The following is a 21,604-nucleotide window of genomic DNA, read 5'->3' on the forward strand; positions in this document are numbered from 1 at the left end:
TTTTCCATCATACTACACACGCACTAATTCAATGAATAGCTATTCGGCTGGTAAAGACTAAAGAGATAAAGCAATCCACGGATTGCCGTTGTTAAGTGGCTAAAATTGAGGGAAATGTTCAAAATCACACTATATATCTGGTGAAAAAGTTTATATAATTAAATTCTAAATGAAGAATGTCTGTTGAGTTGAATCGATCTCTGTTTGGTAGTATTAATTAGAGAAATCTTTGAACAAATGTAGATCCTTTTTTGTTTCTACCCATATAAGAATGATAAGAGCTTGTATTCGAATAGAGTAGCATTTTAAGACAAAGAAGAGATAATCATGAGACCGAACTTTTGTTTTACTTGTAAACATTATTATTTTCAGAAATGGTCATTGCCTCAATACTGAACTATATTCTCGAACTTCCACCCTATACCAAATTTGCATATTAGAACATGAAGCAATTAGTGGTTGGCATAAAGGAGATAAAGCTTTTATCAATATAAATTTTCTGTTTAACTTAACATGGACATGAATGTGTCGTATTCTTAGATCTATGTTATTACACGTTGTTTTATTTGTGTCGATGTTTAATTACTTTGTTGTTGTTACTGTCTTTTTATTGCTTCATTTTCACTTTTCTTGAGCCGAGGATCTTCCGGAAACAACCTCTCTACCGTCATAAGACAGAGGTAAGGTCTGCGTACACTTTACCCTCCTCATACCTCACTCGTGGGATTTCAATAAGTTTGTTGTTGTTGTGTTGTTGTTAACATGGACATTAAATTAAAATTTGGGGAAATACAATTTTTTTTTATTCTTTTCTATATTGAATTTTCTGAGGGATGGCATTTAGTTCTAATTATATAGGCCGACAATGAAATAACGTTGGGACATGAAAAAAATTGAACTAATTATAGTAAAAATAACACGGGCTAGTCAATTTTCGGACTGGTAATTCAAAAATAGCCAGCGTTTGCAAAGTCATTGAAAAATAACCACTATTTTGCTGCAACACGGACCGGTCCAGTATAATATACTGGAGAATGGTGCACATGTGTATGAATTTCCAACATATTAATTATGCTGGAACTTCAACATGCGAAAAGTTCCAGCATAATATACCGGAGATTGGAGCACATCTGTATGAACTTCCAGCATATTATGTTGGACTGGTATATTATACTGGAACTCCAGTATATTATGCTGGAATATTTTTCGGATTGTGAACAGTGTTTTCGTTCAGATTTATCTTTACATGAAAGTGGCTAAAATTCGATTACTTTTGAAACTGTGGCTATTTTTCAATTACCACTTATAAATCTAACTATTTTTGAATTTTTCCCCCAATTATATAGGCCGGCAAAGAGGGTTATATAACCAATTTATCTTCTGGATATTCACAAAAATCAACATATATTGGCACTACTGAGACTTGTGTGATCAAGGGTGAATTATTAAAATTGGAATAGCACAAAACTTGAAAGAGAAAAATCTAAACATATACAGTCATTTTTTTTTTTTTGAATAATTAATTTTTCATTTCTATGTCAATCACCAAAAATATTTGAAAAGGTTCCATAAGTACAAGTATGGCTACAGAGCAATGTTACATTTTTACTTGAATTGGTAAAATCATTCCATCACATTGGTAGTTTGAGATTAATCGAATATGAATTTTTGGGACTTTTACATGATTATTCAGGCGGAATAAAAAAATTATGCACGGGTCAATTAGTTTTGTGGCTTAATATAAATTTTATTTTTAGACGAAATAAATCAGAAAAAAAAAACCACTATAAATTTTTGATACATTTTCTTCAATTGAAATGGTTATGTTGAACTGCTCCAACACAGCCCCGGTCCAACATAAAAAATTGAAAACCGGTTCTCTCACAATTACTGGAGAAGGGAAAGGAAGATTCCCCAGTATATGAGGTCAATATATGGAATTCTTCACAGGTAGATTAATTTTTCATAATTCACTTTTTCCCATTTCTGAAACGTTATGTAGAAGTAGAACCCACGTCTACTCTAGAACTATTGTTTTGATTACAATTCACAGGCTAATCACCTTATTGAGATTAATGTGTCATTTCATGCTGTTTTTCCCTTTTGAATTTCTTCGACACCTTTACTGTACGTTTTGATCAATTAAATCTGATTGCGCTGCTGATGCGTTTTGTTTTTTCTTTTTCCTTTTCCCTAGCTCTCATTTGGATTTTCCCCCATCTTGTCTCAGTTTGTTCTTCCTTAGCCTGAGCACATGTGAAAACATATTTAATCCTCGACTGGTATGTTCTAGTGCAGTTTATGCTGTTATTCATTTATTTGTTTATTATTATTTGAGAATGGTATCCGGCCAACTTGCGTGTACCTTGACTATTTTACTGGGTACCTGCTACTTCCCACCAGCACATGTACCAAGTAACTCTGTCTACCAAGACTTAAGTACATCAGAAGAAATTATATTTTTTTGCCTCCGCAGAAGTTTGAACTTGAGACATCATAGTTGTCCTCCCACACCCTTAGTAGAATAAGTAGACCTCTTAGAAATATAAAGTATGAAGATGTATTGATACACAAAGATGCCAATTAGAAAAGATAACTGTATCCAGCTCTGCCATGGAAAAGTTAATTTGTTAGCTACTCTAAGGTGTTTTAGTTTTCCTAAAAGGGTCAAATATATTCTTGTATTATGAGAAAATATTTAAATACACTCCTCGTTAAACTTTGTGTCTAAATATACCCCTTCTGTAATACAATTGGTTCAAATATACCATTTTTCCGTTAAGTTTGTCCAATGTGGATATCGAATCTTACGTGACACTGACATATGATGAGGTGAATGCCATGTAGCGCCCCTAACCCATTTTACCCTCCACCCTTCTATTTTTTTTCCACCACTAAAATTACTTAAGTCTTGGAGCACCTAATTAAATGGAAAAGAAGTAATTTTTTTCCATAGTAGAAAACATCAAAAGATAAACATTGCCCGCAGAGGCGGATCTAGGATTTAAATCTTATGGGTTCAACTTTTAAAGTTTTTAGCATTGAACTCATTATATTTTTCAACTTATGGGTTCATATCTATTATTTTTGTAATTTTAATAAATTTTTATACATAAATTTTTATTCCGCGTCAAAAGTTATGAATTCAGTTGAACCCGGTAATACTACACTACTTGCGCCACTAAACATTGGCACCAGTGACAATGTTGGACTTATCACAAGGTTTGCCCTCAGCTTTGCGTTTGTTTTGCCTTTTTCTCTTGTAAGTCAGGCCTGCTAGCATTATGGCCTCCGATGAACTTACTGTTCCCACTCCAAGTGCTGTCTCCTTCTCTTCCAATGGCACGCTGAATAAACGTGCTATCATGTTCACGCACCGATTCTGCAATTTTATTCAAGTGTCGAGCTTTTTAATAATAATACAAAGTAATAAGTGTCCTAATAAAATAATTCATTGATTATTGGTCAGTAGTGTTTTTTTACCCCGTTTACTTATGTCTATTTCCAAAACAGCGACCTTCTGTCTTAAACACCATAATGAAGCCAAGTAAATGAAACATGAAAAGTAGTGTTTGTTTTTGTGTATGGTTTTTCGGGGGAAGTGCACGATTAGCCACTAATTAGAGATGTCGTTACTCTTTAGTCATTGTTTAAAATGTATTTACTTTTTAGTCAGTGCTTAATAATTTTTTACCCGCCCGGACGAAAATACCCCTATGCTAATATTAAGGACTTGGTTTCCTTAACTTCATGAATGCTGTGTAAATATTAAGGACAAAGTATCTTGTATTTGCACTTTCTGTTGTTAAATTTTAGGACATCATGTCCTTAACTTCATATGTGCAGTGAAAATATTAAGGACATGGCGTCCTTAACTTCATGTGCGCAGTGTAAATGTTAAGGACATAATGTCCTTAACTTGTATTTGCACCTTCTATTGTTAAACTTTAGGACTTCATGCCCTTAACTTCATATGTGCAGTATAAATGTTAAGTACATGGTGTCCTTAACTTCATGTGTGCAGTGTAAATGTTAATGACATAGTGTCCTTAACTTTATGAAGTGTTGTGTAAATATTAAGGACATGGTGTCCTTAACTTCATGAATGTTGTGTAAATATGAAGGACAAAAGTGTCTTGTATTTGCACCTTCCGTTGTTAAACTTTAGGACATCATGTCCTTAACTTCATATGTTCAGTGTAAATGTTAAGGACATGGTGTCCTTAACTTCATGTGTGCAGTGTAAATGTTAAGGATAGCACTCATGAAGAAAGGGTAAAAATATCTTTTCGTATTAATTTTAATAGAGTAGTGCTTTTTTTTCTCAATATTAAAAATACTGGATAAAAATTAAATATCATGTTAAAAAGTGACTATCCCACGCCATTTCTACCGGTTTTTCTCGGCATGGGCTTGACATTGATTGCCATTAAAACCCCATGCCCTTTGGAAATACGTTTCGCACACTTTGATGATGTTACCTGGTTTCTTTTATCTTCTATCAAAACAGATATAACTAACTATTGTGAGCACCTAATTTTTTATTATATTTGTATTTTTACCACCATCTACTATGTAATTACTTTTAGAAATTTAATATATATTTTTTTAGCTTTGTTATTTTTTTTTATATAGGGTAAGAATTAAAAATAATTTAAAAGGTCAGATTATTACTATTAGTATTATTTTTATTTTTTATCTTTATTTTTTAAATAAAATAAATTTTTAAAAAAATGAAAAAATTAAATTTTTTTTAATTTTCGGATGAGAATAAAATAATAGAAAAAGTAAAAGTAGGTGAAAATTATTTTTTAAAAAAAGTAAAAGTAGGTGAAAATTATTTTATTTAAAAAGTAAAAGAAAGTGAAAAATTTAAAAAATGAAAAGTAAAAGAAATTGGAATTAAAAAATAAAAGTAAAGGAAAGTGGAAAATTATTTCTTTTAAAAAAAGAAAAAAAATGGGAAGTGGGAATTCTTTTTAATTAAAAAATAATAAAATAATAAATCTGAAAAAATTCCGAATTTGTGCTCCTGGTACGTTGCCCCCACCTTGGCTCAAGCTGTCTGCTTGGGTAAGCCAGAGTCTAACCCCTCCCCCCCCCCCCCAATATTTTAAACGTAGAATAACATAGCCTCATGCCGGATCCCTAGTAGGAACGTTTGTTTGCATCACGTGCATTTGTCTTTGGGGACTCAACATAGAGGTTGGGTCCGTCTAGGACACGTGTACCCAAAAATAAAAGACCATCATGATGCATTAGGGGTGTTCAAATTTGCTATTCTAGCTAGTTACTATTAGATAATTTTGATGTCATGTATTATACCCAGTGTTCTCTTCTATTTCTTCTAAAAAATCTTTTTCCCAAAATTCTGTCTTTTTAAATTTACAAAAAAATATTTTCTATCTTATTTAAAATTACAAAAACAAAAATCCAAAATATTTTCTTTCTTTTTTAAAATTCTTTCTTTCGAAGATTTGAAAAATATAACAAAAGAAAAGAAAAAAGCGAAATAAAAAAAAAATTCTTTAGAAATTTTCTTTCAACAAAAAAAATCCAAAATATTTTTCTTGCTAGGATGTTTCGTGGGGTTATTTATATATGATTAAAAAAAGGGTTAATTTATTTGCTTTATTACTGATCCTCCCTGAACTACGCAAGATCAGATTCATGTTCCCACATGATACGTAGGCAACCCACGTCAGGTTCGATCGAATGAGTTTTTTAAAAAAAAAGAAAAGAAAAAAAAGAGTGTTCATACTAATATGTTTGTTATTTTGAAATAAAACCCGGTTTAAGGTGGTTGGTTTGTAATGACGAGTCCAGGATCCCTCAGAAATAAAAGCATCTTCTCAACCAAAGGAACAAGAACCACTATTGTTGATCCAACTATGGTCACGAAAAGGCAAGTAGACAAGTTGGTGATAAAAATGGAGGCAAATATTGGCTGAATTCTACTAGTTTTGAAAAACAGGACATGCTCTGCTTGGATGATCTGTGATGATAGGGAGACATGAGAATTTGTCCAAGTCCTTTAGCAAATTAGTTACTGTGAAAGTTCCCATGCTGTAAGTCCTAAAATCCGACAGCCAATATGGGGAGCAGTTTGATCAAACGTCAAAATTCGAGTGTTGAATCCATAGTAATAAAAATGATTGAATGTCGTAGTAATGTTGATGTGCAAGTCCGTGGCTAAGATGTCGCTTGGTAACTGAAAAGTCACTCTTCTTTAGCTAGGGAGGAATCTTGGTAGCTTATTTTATCGTCTTTTTCTGTTATTTGGGTTATTCAGGGTTGTAACCCAGATTTCAATTTGTTTGTCTTGTCGTCCAATCTTTACATCCTTTACTCAATGAAATACAGTTTGTCTTTTGTGTCATTCCGTGCTTAATCCCCGCTAGTTCTAGTGACATGACATGCATGCAAAGTTTTTGGCCAGATCTTAGAAAACTGATTTAGTCTTGAACTGGATAACTGAGAACAAGACACTTTCGAGGATGAATAAATAATCAAAACACTTTGAAATTAAGCTCAAGAAAAATTCATGTGGAACTATAATAGTCATATCTGTGGAGGTTAACGATCTTTACCTTCAAATCATTGTGAAGATCGGGTTTGAGGAAGAATCAATTGAAGATTGGTGTAAAGTTTGACATCAATGGATGGAAATTGTCTTTCGACCACGACATACCAAGAAGACAGACATGTTCATCAATGTTGTAATCGCGAAAGGTTACTGTATTTGGCGTTCTCGAGGCTGGGATGCCCTTTTTCTGCTATCCAAACATGTTATACCCTTCGTTACCCTTTTTGAGATTGTGTTATTTTCTTTGATCACCCTCTTTTGGAATCAAGTTTCGAGTTAAAAGTCCAAAAAACAAATTTGAAATAAAACAAAAATGAAAAAAAAAGTACATACCCCAAGAGTACAAACCGGTGCAACTGAAAAAAGAATAAGAAAAGAACATTCAAAGGTCCATGCCCCCAGGAAATAAAAGTTGGGGCAACTTGTTTTGAAAAAATAAAAAGAGAAAAAAGAAAGAAAGATAAAAAAAAATATAGTTAGGCCAGATGTTTGAACTACGTTTGACCCGATTCCTTAAAAAAGGGGATACGTAGGCAGCCTTACACGGTTCGGTCCAACCAAATAAGAATTCAAAAAAAAAATCTAGTATCTAAAATTGGGGCATTAGTTTTTTTTGTCGTTTTTTGAAAGAGCCGATTCTAAGAGTTGAAAGTGTAAAACTCATCATATTGAGTCTACTTTGAGCCTTCATGCCGTCATTTCTTTCTAACCATATCCAAAAGCCTTCCAAACAAGACCTCCTGATCAGTTTTGAGAATGCCAAGGGAAATCCACAATGAGCAATGGTTGTCATATGGAGGACATGGTCATGGTTCTCACTCAAGGAATCAAGAAAAGAAAAAGGAAAAAAAGAGAAAAAAAATGAGAGAGTCTTACTAGTGAAAACCCTCACAGGCACTGTAAGACGACGGAAAGTAGAGATAAATAAATAAGAGAGACTTGTTGGTGAAAATTTCTCAGGGAACCACTAGTCGAAAGTAAGCCGTGAAACTGATGTATAGAATTAACACAAACAAGCCCGACTTCAAGGCCCGAAGGAATAACGAAATGAATGATTAGAACAATTTGATAGATCGGGCCGTTGAGTCCAAAATGCATGTCATGATCATTATGGCTAGTTACCTCATTAAAAAAAAACATTTTCCTTCTTTATATATATATATAACTCTTCTTTCTTTCCTTCATGATGAAGGCATCTCTTGTAAATATTATTTCTTCGTATCATTATATCTTTTGCTTTGAATCAGTCCTTGTCAAAACAAGTAAGAAAGGATTTCAAAATCTGCTACCAACTTTTCAGTTTCACAAATCAAATTCTGGCCAGAACATTCAAGATAACATTATCGAAGAAGTAACATGTACACAATTGTTACAGTCGACAGGTATTAAGGATTCGTGCAGTACAAAGGTTCCCCCGAAAGATATTTCTGTCTGCCTACTTGTCAAAAACAAGCAAAGAAAAGACCGCAAGATTGATTACGGGTTCCCTGTAGTACTGGACAGAGAATATGAAGTGTGCACATCATGTTAAAGGCACATACCCAGTTGCGATTATCTCTGACAAACAAAGTGCTCAAAAAGCAAGAAGCCATTCAAGATATCAGAAAAGATCACCTAAGTAAAGATCTCCAATTGGAATAAGACTGATTGAGCCACAAACACAATCAGGGTTGGTACAGAGAGCAAAAGTCTCTTGAAAGCAACAATAGAGTCTACCAGCAATGTAGCCAACTACCAATACAGTTGGTCTTCCTGAAGCGAATGGGCACAAAGCCAAGCTGTCAAAGATATCAAGGCCACAAACTGACCACCACTTTGAACACTCATGATTTTTCTTTGTTTGCAGTAGGAACAAAGCAGTGCAGAATGGCGATTCCTAAAGGACGAATGCCGCCAAAGGTAAGTTTCCTCAAAATCTCCATTTTCCTTTATTTTTAGCATGCATCACTATTGTTCATATCTCTCATTTTCGTAGCTTAACCCAGGTAGAACCTTTTCGCCTAGGGGGATCCAGCTCATAGTTCCGGGTAGAAGTACTCTTCGCTCAGGTTGTTTTACAGTAGCTTAACCCAGGTAGAACCTTTTCTCCTAGGGGGTCCAGCCCCTAGTTCCGAGTAGAAGTACTCTTTGCCCAAGCTATTTTTAGTAGCTTAACCCAGGTAGAACCTTTCGCCTAGGGGGATCCAGCTCAGAGTTCCGGGTAGAAGCACTCTTCGCCCAGGCTGTATTTCGTAGCTTAACCCAGGTAGAACTTTTTTCCTAGGGGGATCCAGCTCATAGTTCCGGGTAGAAGTACTCTTCGCCCATGCTTGTTTTCGTAGCTTAACCCAGGTAGAACCTTTTCTCCTAGGGGGATCCATCTCATAGTTTCCGGGTAGAAGTACTCTTCGCCCAGGCTATTTTTCGTAGCTTAACCAAGGTAGAACCTTTTCGCCTAGGGTGATCCGGCTCATAATTCCGGGTAGAAGTACTCTTCGCCCAAGATGTTTTACGTAGCTTAACCCAGGTAGAACCTTTTCGCCTATGGGGATCCAGCTTATAGTTCCAGGTAGAAGTACTCTTTGCCCAGGCTGTTTTTCATAGCTTAACCCACGTAGAACCTTTCGCCTAGGGGGATCTAGCTCATAGTTCTGGTTAGAAGTACTCTTCGCTCAGGCTTGTTTTTGTAGCTTAACCCAGGTAGAACCTTTTCTCCTAGGGGGATCCAGCTCATAGTTTCCAGGTATAAGTACTCTTCGCCCAAGTTATTTTTCGTAGCTTAAACCACGTAGAACCTTTTCGCCTAGGGGGATCGAGCTCATAGTTCCGGGTACAAGTACTCTTCGCCCAGGCTTATTTTTCATAGCTTAACCGAGGTAGAACCTTTTCGCCTAAGGGGATCCAGCTCATATTTTCGGGTAGAAGTTCTCTTCGCCCAGTCTTGTTTTACGTAGCTTAACCCAGGTAAAACCTTTTCGCCTAAGGGGATCCAACTCATAGTTGCTGGTAGAAGTACTCTTCGCCCAGGTTGTTTTACGTAGCTTAACCCAGGTAGAACATTTTCACCTAGGGGGATCCTGCTCATAGTTTCGGGTAGAAGTACTCTTCGTCCAGGTTGTTTTACAGTAGCTTAACTCAGGTAGAACCATTTCGCCTAGGGGGATCCAGCTCATAGTTCCGGGTAGAAGTACTCTTCGCCTAGGCTTGTTTTTCGTAACTTAACCCAGGTAGAACCTTTTCGCCTAGGGGGATCCAGCTCATAGTTCCGGGTAGAAGTACTTTTTGCCCAGGCTATTTTTCGTAGCTTAACCAGGTAGAACCTTTTCGCCTAGGGGGTCCAGCTCATAGTTTCCGGGTAGAAGTACTCTTCGGTCAAGTTGTTTTTCGTAGCTTAACCCAGGTAGAAACTTTTCGCCTAGGAGGATCCAGCTCATATTCCGGGTAGAAGTACTCTTCGCCAAGGCTCGATTTTCGCACTTTAACCAAGGTAGAACATTTTCGCCCAGGGGATTCATTTTCATTTCAGTAATACAGGGCACCAACCCCTGATTACATTTCTTTTCCGTAATAGAGGGTGCCATCCCCTGGTTACATTTCCTTTCAGTAATACAAGACGCCATCCCATGACTACATTCTTTTCAGTAATACAGGGTACCAACCCCTGATTACATTCTTTTTCCGTAATACAGGGTACCAACCCCTGGTTATATTTTCTTACCAGGATCTGGGTACACTAATCCCTAGTCGCTTTTCCAATATAGGGTCTCCATTTCTTAGTTTCTTTCATTTTAGACATAGGGTCTCCATTCCCTAGTCTCTATATTTTTCGGGGTACACCATTCCCGACCCTTTATTGCTTTCAATAAATAAGTAGTTTATAATTTTTTTACAATTACTCACGAAATTTTTCTAGTGCAAACTGGGGCAGAAAAATTGTGTTCGTTTGTTTGTTTTGGTGTCTGAGTAGGTTTTACCTCGAGGCACAAGGTTCGAGATGACTAACAGAAGAAGTCTCAATTCAGAATAAAAGAAAATAAAAAATAGGTGAATCCAAAATACAAAAGCAATTGAAAAGATGTGGAATGCTCAAGACATGACTGAAGCCACGAGCATTGCAGACCTGTTTTGATTAGAAGAAGCTATAGAACAATGAACTAGCACCTACAACTAGCGAGCATCAAGGTTTAAATCAGAGTCTACATGAAGAATCAGTCAAGACTTAAGATCAAGTTTCAGAAAACTCATAGATAGGAATCTTGTAACTCATAGTTGATAGGCTTGTTGAGTTTTATTTTTATTTTGATATAATAGCAGGACCGCGGACTAGAGCCTCGACGGAACCTTACTCGACTCCTCAACTCATCATTCCACCATTCTGCTTGAACTACACGTGACCTGATTCCCCTATAACCCGAGATATGTAGGTTGTCCAAAATCAGGACTCGGTTGCACCCTATCTTTTATTTCTTTTCCTTTTGAATAACGGTTTGGTAAAAAATTAGTCACATGGCTCACCTAGTCTTTTCCTGAAAGCTCTTCATGTTTCCAAGCAAAGAGGGGCAACTGTGAGCACCTAATTTTTTACTATATTTGAATATTTACCACTTTCTACTATGTAATTATTTTTAGAAATTTAATATATATATTTTTTAGCTTTGTTATTTTTTTTTTTATATAGGGTAAGAATTAAAAATAATTTGAAAGGTCAAATTATTACTATTAGTATTATTTTTATTTTTTATCTTCATTTTTAAATAAAATAAATTAAAAATAAAATCGAAAAAATTAAATATTGTTTTTTAAATTTCAGATGGTAATAAAATAATAGGAAAAGTAAAAGTAGGTGGAGATTATTTTTTTTATAAAGTAAAAGAAAGTGAAAAATTTAAAAAATAAAAGTAAAAGAATGTGGAAATTTAAAAAATGAAAAGTAAAAGAAATTAGAATTAAAAAATAAAAGTAAAGGTAGCTGAAAGTTTTTTAAAAAAAAGTAAAAGAAAGTAGAAATTAAAAAAAAGAAAAGTAAGATAAGTGAAAATTAAAAATAAAGAAAAGTAAAATAAGTGAAAAATAAAAAAAAGAAAAGTTAAAAAGTGAGAAATTAAAAAATAAAAGTAAAGGAAAGTGGGGAATTATTTCTTTGAAAAAAAGAAGAAAAATGGGAAGTGAGAATTCTTTTTAATTAAAAATTAAATCTGAAAAAATTCCGAATTTGTTTTCTATAAATAGAAGAGAAATGCGAGGAGAAAAGGGAGGGAGAAGGAGAAAAAAAGAAGAGAGGAGGGAATTGAGAGAAATCGTTTTTTTTCTTCTACGCTAAGGAAATTTCTACTTGTATCATTCTTTCTTCGTCTCTTTTTTCGAAAAATCTAGCTATTCATCAACAAAAACCCAACAAAAATACTTCATTACATCCTTTTTTTTTACACGCCAAAAAGTGAAGTCAATAGTCGAGGTTGAGGACTCTGTTGGAGCTCCGTTCACTAGCTTTGATGTTCTTCTTCGCTTATGCTTGTCCAACGTTCGTCTGAGTTAGTGTACCTGTTCTTGGAAACTCATTTAATTGGAAATTTTGCATTAAATGTTTATTCTTTCCTTTATTCTTTTAATCTTATTTCATGTGATTTTATTTATTTGCCTTTAAACTTTATAAATAATAATATAAATTAGTCCTTAAATGTTATATACTTAATCATGTTTTCTAGAAATATGGTATTCAAACTTGCCTTAAAGTTGGGAAGATTTGGACCGTAATAAGTTTGGGATTCAATTGTTGGATTGTATGGTATTAGTATATGATGGTTTATTTATTCAAATATCTAAAATCATACACTTCTTCCACAAGTAATTCCATAATTCACGATCTTACAATAATCTCAAAAATATAGGAAGAATAATGAACACCGATAGAGTGCTTTAGGCACGCTTTTAATTAGTTTATCGCGATTATGTATACGTTCGCGTGACATAATTGTAATTTTCAAAAATAAAACCGAAGTATGTGTTAACTTTGGCCAAAACAATCTTAATAATAAAATGCTATTAATTGTGTACACGTACGCGTGACAAGATTTTGACACAATAAACAAAACGGATTCACACACGTGATTCGTTTCAAAGATAATTCCATATTTTAATATAAAAGCGGACAAATAAAATATGGAAACCAATAAATCACAGTTCACCTAAAATTAATTCAAGCCAAGTTGTAGTCAATAAAGCGACCGTGCTAGAACCACAGAACTCGGGGAATGTCTTACACCTTCTCCCCAGTCAACAGAATTCCTTACCCGGACTTTGTTTTCGCAGACCAATGATAATAGAGTCAAACCTTCATTTGACTAGGGATTCAAATAAAAGGCAACTTGGAACACCCAAAAAAATCAATTCCAAGTGGCGACTCTGTAAATAAAATATTCCATATTCAAATTTGTCACTTTAATTGGAAAAATTCTTTAACCCACAACAATCCATAACACATATATCTTTTGGGACAAAAAGAGGTGTGACAACTATGTTCATCAAAATTTTGATAGAATAAATAGGATTACCTACGGTTATGGTGGCAATGGTGGTGGAGAGAAAAAATTTTTAGTAGTGGAGGGTAAAATGGGTTAGGGGCGCTGAGGTGGCATGCCACGTGGCATCTATCTCATCATATGTCACTGCACATAAGATTAGATGTCCACCTTGGATAAACTTAATGGAAGTTGGGTATATTTGAACCAATAGTTTAACGGCAAGAGTATATTTAGATTCAAAGTATAATGAGGGTATATTTAAACATTTTTTCGTAGTACATGGCTATATTTGGACCTTTTTCGTTTATATTATGCCATCTACTAATTTACCCAATAGCCAAATTTAGATGCTAACAAAGCCAAAGCTGAGGGAAATTTTTTGGGAAACAATATGTACAAGAGATAGCTGGATCTAATGATGAAGAATGCAAATATAAAGGTAGATACAGGCATTCTTCTATTCTTCACAAAATAAAGGATAGAAAGAAAACAAAACTCAAAACCTCTTAACCTTATTGTTCACCTTGGTCCCCATAAAATTGAAGGCAATATTGAACTGATAGTGGCTTCCCTCTGTTGGTTGTCGGCCCTAACCTGGGGGTACTTTTGTGAAATTGTAATCCAAGTTGGTTTCAACACACACCAAACCTTCCAGCGCCTTAACCACCAATGTCATTGAAGGCCTCTTGGTGAAGTCACCCTGTAGACACCATGCAGCGATGCTCATCATTTCTGTCACTGCTTCTTTATGGCGTTGCATGTCTTCATTGGTTTTGTCAACCATGTCAATGAGCAGGTCTTCTTCTGATTTTCCTTCAAAAACACTTAGCAAATGGACATCATCATTAGACTGGGACAAATCCAAATTCTTTCGCCCACAGAGAACTTCCAAGAGCACACTTCCAAAGGCATACACATCTACTTTCTCAGTGATTACTGACCTTAGCCATTCAGGGGCTAAATACCTTGGTGTTCCTCTCATTCTAGTTACAATTTTACTTTTGTATTTCTCAATCAGTTTCGACAACCCAAAATCAGAGATCTTAGCATTGAAATTTTGATCTAGAAGGATATTTTGTGGTTTGATGTCCAAATGAATTATCTTCTGGCTGCATTCTTCATGTAAATAAGCTAAACCTTTGGCAATATCTGATATTATCCTTCGCCTTGCATGCCATGTAAGCCCATTTTTTGGATTTTTATGAGAAATCCACCTATCTAGTGATCCATTTACCATGTGCTCATATATCAGAAGCCTGTGGCTCTTTTCAGCACAAAATCCAATGAGTTTTACTAAATTGACGTGGTGAATGCCACCGGCTATCTTTACTTCTGTTAAGATTGATTCTATCACATGACCTACACCATCCAGATGCTTCACAGCTATTTTGGTGCCGTTACTCAATGTTCCTTCATATACAGAGCCAAATCCTCCTTCTCCGAGCTTTGTGCTGAAGTCTTCTGTCTCATTGTAAGAGAACCGAGTTAGTATTCCCGGTAAGATTGATTCTAGATCCAGAAAATCCCCAGTCTTGCTGGACTCATGCGTCCACTTTTTGAAAAGGACAAAGCATGTAGTGATACTTAAAATTATCCCAAAGAAAGCTGCTAGAGTAGATCCTATTATCACTCTGATTGGAGGCTGATACTGTGCCTTTGCGGAATTTGTGCCTTTGAGGATTGCACCTTAAGAAGTACTCTCTTGTCCATTCCGTCCTCATTGTCTACGAGAAATAAGACTAAATTCAGTAACAAACAGCTCCCTCTTCGATCCCCATCAGAATCATATTCGAAAACAACAGCTTTGCAGGAACAGATGCTAAGGCAGGCCCTTTTGCAATCTTCCAACTTTTTCCCCTTAAGGCGTGATATGCTAGAAGTTAGTTCCCCATTGAACTCAATTGCAAAATATGTGGTAGTCCTCAGCTCTACGAAACTATGATACTGCGAAGAGTTGCAGTAAATGGGTGCCAGCTGTGAACATCCAAGATCTTGTTTCCTCTCAGAAAATGGCCTGAAGAAATTTCTTTCGGGCAGACAAGTAAGTTTCCCTTTATTTGTGAAAATGCTATATCTTCCACACACCATTGGGTAGCCACAGTTCCCTGCATATGGCGTCAAAAGATCAGATACGTCTTTCCAATCAAATACTCTTATCTCCCATTGGTAAACCCGTAAATGTCCATCAGGCCCAAGCTTTGTGAATTGAGCTGGTGATGTAGGAGGGTGTTGCAGAGCAGTAAGGGTTTGACCATCAAAACTGTAATAAGAAATATCCGGAAAAGGTGAAGCGTAGTAAAACTGAGGTGGGTCAGAATCTACATCAGTGGCAAGGCTTCCATTGAGGATAGTTAATAATAGCAAACCTTGACTCTGATTGGTTGCTGAAATGCTTGCTATGAGTTTCTGCCCAGAAACCAGACTCTGCCCCGGGAGCATAGAATCCGTAGGATGATCAAAAGATTGCCAAATTGTGTGATTGGTTTTATCAAAGAGCACGAGATTCCCCGTTTCTGTCAAGTTTAAGCCTGAAACAGATTTCCCATTTGTATTTGTAGACCAAACAACAGTACCATCAGAGTCTGACAAGACCAAGTTACCATCTTGGCCTAGTTGCAAGGTTGCATTGGCTACAGAATGGTTTCGGTTAGCAGACCAAACTAACTGGGAATCCAAATAATATGCCTTTTCGCTCCGAGTAGCAAAGATGTCAGGGATTGCAAAAAGGATACCAAGAAAGCAGTTGTTGCTTCTGCCAATGCACTAAGACGTAGCACTTAGTGCCATCAGTTCCACTCAGAAGGATGGGTGTCAAGACAGTTGTGGTGGAATGAGCAAACGGAAACGGCTTGTTGATCCAGGAAGTGGGAAGTCCTGCAGCAAAATTCGAAAGACTGGCATTTAGGTGCTGCGAAACCTGGGATGACAAAAGGTGGAGATAAATGATGAGTAGTACAGGAAAATACAATCTCTGCTTCACAAACATTGCTTTCTAAACGAAGCCAAAGCTAAGAAAATGTTTGAAATCTGGACCAGTTTGCTAGCTACATCTCTCTATGTTATACTAATGCCTGCTGTTGTACCTTTTTCTTTGAATGCGTCTCTTGGTCAATACAAGAGAGCTGCCTCAGAAAAACTTTAAATTAATGCTTTCCAAATGTGTTTATCGCCTTTTAACACTTATTTTGTAATTGTCAGAAATAGAAACCTATCATGCTTAGAGAATATTTTTAAACACGTGAAGTATGGATATCATATTGTTTCCCCTTCCCCACTATTCTGAAGCAAAGTGGGAAGACAAACTGGTCCTCCTTTTCCCTATTATTTTAAATTTTAAAAGATCTGGAGACTAGAGACCACCACTTTCACTTCTTTATTCTTATGAGTTTTATGACAAGAGTGAGTTAATCCAGTAGTAAGCAGCCTCCACTTTCAATCAAGAGTTTATAAGTTCGAGTCACCCCAAGAGCAAGGGGGATTTCTTGGAGAGAGGGAGCCGAGGGTATATCGGAAACAGTCTCTCTACCCTATGGTAGGGGTAAGGTCTGCGTACACACTACCCTCCCCAGACCCCCACTAGTGGAATTATACTTGTTGTTGTTGTCGTTGTTTATTCTTACAAGTTTCAGGTTGCTTCTTGATAACTATAAAATACGTAATAAAATAAAACAAAATAAAAGTAGAAGAGAAAAGGAGGAGACCATCTGCAGAATCTACAACGTGAGCGCCAACTGCAGTTTTTTTCTTATAAGTCAAAGAGTTTCAATAACAAACACCACTCGGTGATCGGCAACTGCAATTTGGTAAGTAAATTCTACAATCTATCATGTCCCAAGTCAAGAAACACCGTACATATATTTCATAAATTCTTAACGAATCTATTGAATCAGTGAATGTCTCTTCATACGCTAAGTACATGCATATGGAAAACACAAATACATTATAAATAGTGCTTATTTCTTATGACTATGTATTTGAATTTTATTTCAAATTATGTACATAAAATGATGTACATTTGATTTTTTTTCTTTTTTTTTCTCAATATGAAGAATTAATAGCACTTATTTCTTAAATATCTTGTCATTATAATTTAGAAAATGGAACAAGCTAGGGAGTTCAAAGTAATGGACAAGTTGGCAATTCAAAATGATTTTATTCAATGGAGTTGTCAACTACCTTTTTTTATTTTACAAAAGGGCACGGTGGAAGAAATAGAGATATATATACCTATTAGTTGATAATATTAGTCAACTTAGCACTTTTTTACTTTACGTCTCCTACTTTTTTAGGAGTTTAGCTTTATATGTCAATAGAAAATATTTTTAAAAAAAAATAGAACTTGTTATTTTTTATACATCAATACAAAATATAAAAAACTTTTAGCACTTTTGGCTTGATATGAGTTTGAATTGACTAGCATGATGGCTAAGGATTCATATAGCCGACCTCAACTTGTTTGGCACTAAAGCATTGTTGTTGCTAAGTTACCTAATTTATTTTTATCCACAAAACATAAGAGTAATACTACAGAATCCGATGGAGCATGGGATTAAGGAAATGATAATAAAATAATATAAAAGGGAAAACACACTCCTAAACACCTGCATATACAAAAAGGAAGACTAGTGATTTACAAGAACATACTGAAACTTCCCTGTTACGAGGCCATGTGGATGATCAGTAATTTTTCCCTCAGAAAAAAGAGGCAAACTTGGGCCCATTATCTCGAGTTCCGATTTTCGAAGGCTGCGGTAATTGGTACTAAGGGTTGGCCTTAGACGGATTTCTCGATAACAAAAAAAAGAAAAGAAAAAAGGAAGGTATGCGGTAGTTCTTTGATCATGGCATGATCAGTTGTTCAATACAGAAAACTCTAGACTTGCTTTGAGGACCTTTTCCGATAGCATATCACAATTACGATTACTGGACATTACCAGTTGCAGTTCCCTAATGCAAATGTCAGCACTTAAAACACACGTTGAGTAGCTGCAACGACACAGTATTATATTTACTGCCTCATACCATTTAAGGAGCCTCTACATGATAGAAACATGAGGCTCAAAAATCTAATGCAGAAGTTATTAACATTACATTTCATGAATTTTAATCTCACACACCAAAAAAAAGTTATACGTTGGAAATCTTATAATATTGACATTACACATCCATAAATTGGTTTTGAAGACAAAATCTTAAGCTTACTGTTTACCTTGGTCCAGATAAAACTGAAGCCAATTTCATACTGATAGTGGCTTCCCTCTGTTGGTTGTCTGCCCCAACCTGAGGTACGTTTGTGAAATTGTAATCCAAGTTGGATTCGACAGACACCAAACCTTCCAGTGCCTTAACCACCAATGTCATTGAAGGCCTCTTGGTGTAATCTCCCTGAAGACACCACACAGCAATGCTCATCATTTCTGTCACTTCTTCTTTATGGAGCTGCATATCCTCGTTGTTTTTGTCAACCATATCCATGAGCTGCTCTTCTTCTGCTTTTCTCCTAAAAACTCTAAGCAAATGGACATCTTCTTCATCAGCCTCGGACCAATCCAAATTCTTTCGCCCACAGAGAATTTCCAAGAGCACAATTCCAAACGCATACACATCAACTTTCTCAGTGATTATCGAGCTCAACCATTCAGGAGCAAGATACCCTGGTGTTCCTCTCATTCTAGTTACAACTTTGCTTTTGTCTTTCTCGATTAGTTTTGACAACCCAAAATCAGATATCTTAGCATTGAGATGTTGATCCAGAAGGATATTTTGTGGTTTGATGTCCAAATGAATTATCTTCTGGCTGCAATCCTCATGTAAATAAGCTAACCCTTTGGCAATATCTGATATTATCTTTTGCCTTGTAAGCCATGTAAGCCCATTTTCTTGTTTTTCATGGGAAATCCACCTATCCAATGATCCATTTACCATGTAATCGTAGATTAGAAGCCTGTGGCTTTTCTCGGCACAAAATCCAATGAGTTTTACCAAATTGACATGGTGAATGCCACCAACTATGTTTACCTCTGTTAAGAATGATTCTTTTACTTGACCTACACCATCCAGATGCTTCACAGCTATTTTGGTTCCATTACTCAGTGTTCCTTCATATACAGAGCCAAATCCTCCTTCCCCAAGCTTTTTGCTGAAATCTTCTGTAATTATTTTCAAGTCATTGTAAGAGAATCGAGTTAGCATTCCAGGTAAGATTGGTTCTAGATCCAGCAAATACCCAGCCTTGCGGGACTTATCTGTCCTCTTTTTGAACAGAACAAAGCAAGTACTGATGCTTAAAATTATCCCGAACAAAGCTGCAAGAGTAGCTCCTATTATCACTTTAAAAGGTCTTGATTTCTTTCCTCCAGGAATGATTGGAGACTGAGTCAGCGCCATTGAGGAATTCTGCACCTTAAGAAATATTGTCTTGCCTCTTCCTCCTTCATTGTCTATGAGAGAGAAGACTTCATTCAGTAACAAACAGCTTCCTATTCGATTAGAATCCCAATCATTTTCAAAAACAGCTGCTTTGCAAGAACAGTTACTCAGACATGCCCTTTTGCATTCTTCCAACTTTTTCCCCTCAAGCCAAAATATGCTCGAACTTAGTTCATGACTGAACTTAAATGCAAAATATACAGTATCCTTAAGCTCTACGAAACTATGATACCGCGAAGAGTCGCAGTTAACCTCTGTCACCTGTGAACATCCAAGATCTGGTTTCCTGTCAGAAAGAGGCCTGAAGAAATTTTCCTCTGGCGGACAAGTACATTGCCCGTTATTTGTACAAATGCTATATCTTCCACACACCATTGGGTACCCACAGTTTCCTGCATCTGGCATCAAAATGTCAGATACCTCTTTCCAGTCAATTACGGCCCATTGGTATACCCTTAAATGTCCATCGGGCTCAAGCTTCATGCATTGAGCCGTCGATGTAGGAGGATACTGTAAAGCAGTAAGGGTTTGACCATCAAAACTGAAGTAAGGACTATCAGAGTAAGTTGAAGTGTAGTAATACTGAGGTGGGTCAGTATCTGTGTAAGTGGCCCAGCTTCCATTGAGAATAGTAAGAGAAAGCAAACCTTGACTCCGATTGGATGCTGAAATGCTTGCTACGAGCTTCTGCCCGCGAACTAAACTCTGCCCTGGAAGCAAAGAATCCGTTGGATGATCAAAAGACTGCCAAATTGCGCGTTTTCTCTTATCAAATAGCATAAGATTCCCTCTTTCTGTCAAGTTTAAGCCTGAAACAGATTTGCCAGTAGTATTAGTGGACCAAACAAGAGTGCCATCAGAGTCTGCCAAGACGAAATTGCCATCTCGGCCTAGTTGCAAGGTTGCATTGGCTTTCACTGGATGGTTCCTATTAGCAGACCAAACTAACTGGGGAAAATTTATGATATCGTTCTGCCCGTCGGATCTGTTGTGGAACAAGAGGACACCAAGAAAGCATTCTGTGGCATTGTAATTACAGTAGAAGCCACAGAGGAATCGTGGGCCGGCAGTTCCTCGCAGAAGTATGGGTGTCGACCCATAGAAGTCCTCGGTGGAATTTATCAGAAGAGATGGCCTGTTGATCCATAAAGAGGAAAGTCCGGCAGTAGAATTTAAACGACTGAAATTTGTATTCCATGAATGTTGGGATATAGCAAACTGAGACAAACAGAAGAGGAGATAAATGAAGAGAAGGATAGCAAAATATTGTCTCCGTTTTGCTATCATTGCTACTCCCTCTGCGTTATAGTAATCCTCGTTGTTGTTCCTTTTGGGGGATATGATCTTCTTATTATGTACAGTTCAAGAAAGAAAAAGGAAATCATACAGAATTCCAAAGTGATATCTGTAATTGTAATTTGCTCCATACATTAGTTTCTATTAGCTTGGGTTTCTTTCTCAATCTTTGCTCAGTAGAAGGCGCATCACCATTTAATTTCTTCCGTTCTGTTGACTTCCAACACTATTTCAGCAGCCAACTTTGACTATAACAATGATTTCTCATTTTATTTACAAAAAAATTGAAAGCGAAAGAAGAGCGTTGACAAACCATTGAAGTTGTAAATCCTCATAATTCCATTAGATTTGATTTCTCAATTTGCAGCCACAAATAAATTGATATCACTTGTTTCATTAATGACGGTTGTTATGATCAGGGAGGAGGCAGAAGCCGAGCTACGGGTCCGGTCGAACCCAGTAGCTTTTGCTCAAATAATATATTTTGAGCAAATGTACACATATTTGCTCAAACAGTAGCTTTTACGAAATTCATTAAATATGTACAAATAGTAAATATAAAACCCAGTCATTAACGTTTGAATCATCGTTCTAAAATCCAAAATCCATAAAGCTGAAATCCTAGCTCCATCTCTGTTGTGATTTTCTTTGATATAGAGCTTCTCATTGTGTACAGTTGAGGAAAGAAAACTCTATAATAAAATTTCTACATCCTTGTCTCTAGGACTTTCATAGATACTTCGAGAGATAAAGGTGCTGCGTCGGGGCCGCCTCAACGAAGCAGCCCTCTTTC

General features: G+C 36.2%; 1 protein-coding gene, 1 long non-coding RNA gene and 1 pseudogene across 2 annotated transcripts in view; 1 reads left to right on the plus strand and 2 right to left on the minus strand.

Moving 5' to 3' along the window:
* LOC138896454 (uncharacterized) overlaps positions 1-10,905 on the plus strand; it is a 44,085-nt gene extending 33,180 nt beyond the window's left edge. Inside the window, exon 2 of the long non-coding RNA XR_011409611.1 lies at positions 1,951-10,905. This is a non-coding gene — a long non-coding RNA (uncharacterized lncRNA). The remainder of the gene's footprint in view (positions 1-1,950) is intronic.
* A 2,523-nt stretch (positions 10,906-13,428) lies between these two features.
* Positions 13,429-16,072, minus strand: LOC104100463 (G-type lectin S-receptor-like serine/threonine-protein kinase SD2-5; annotated as a pseudogene).
* Positions 16,073-18,069: 1,997 nt separating this feature from the next.
* LOC104100429 (G-type lectin S-receptor-like serine/threonine-protein kinase SD2-5) lies at positions 18,070-21,198 on the minus strand. The gene has a single exon (XM_009607659.4). The coding sequence runs from the start codon at positions 20,800-20,802 to the stop codon at positions 18,292-18,294; it is 2,511 nt and encodes an 836-aa protein (XP_009605954.1). The 5' UTR covers positions 20,803-21,198; the 3' UTR covers positions 18,070-18,291.
* Between the last annotated feature and the right edge of the window lie 406 nt (positions 21,199-21,604).

The sequence above is a fragment of the Nicotiana tomentosiformis genome, chromosome 7, assembly GCF_000390325.3.
Source record: "Nicotiana tomentosiformis chromosome 7, ASM39032v3, whole genome shotgun sequence".
Taxonomy (NCBI): Eukaryota; Viridiplantae; Streptophyta; class Magnoliopsida; order Solanales; family Solanaceae; genus Nicotiana; species Nicotiana tomentosiformis.

What these genes read in the sequence shown, in the direction of transcription:
- LOC104100429 (XM_009607659.4), bottom strand. Translation starts at nt 20,802, where the DNA reads ATGATAGCAAAACGGAGACAATATTTTGCTATCCTTCTCTTCATTTAT.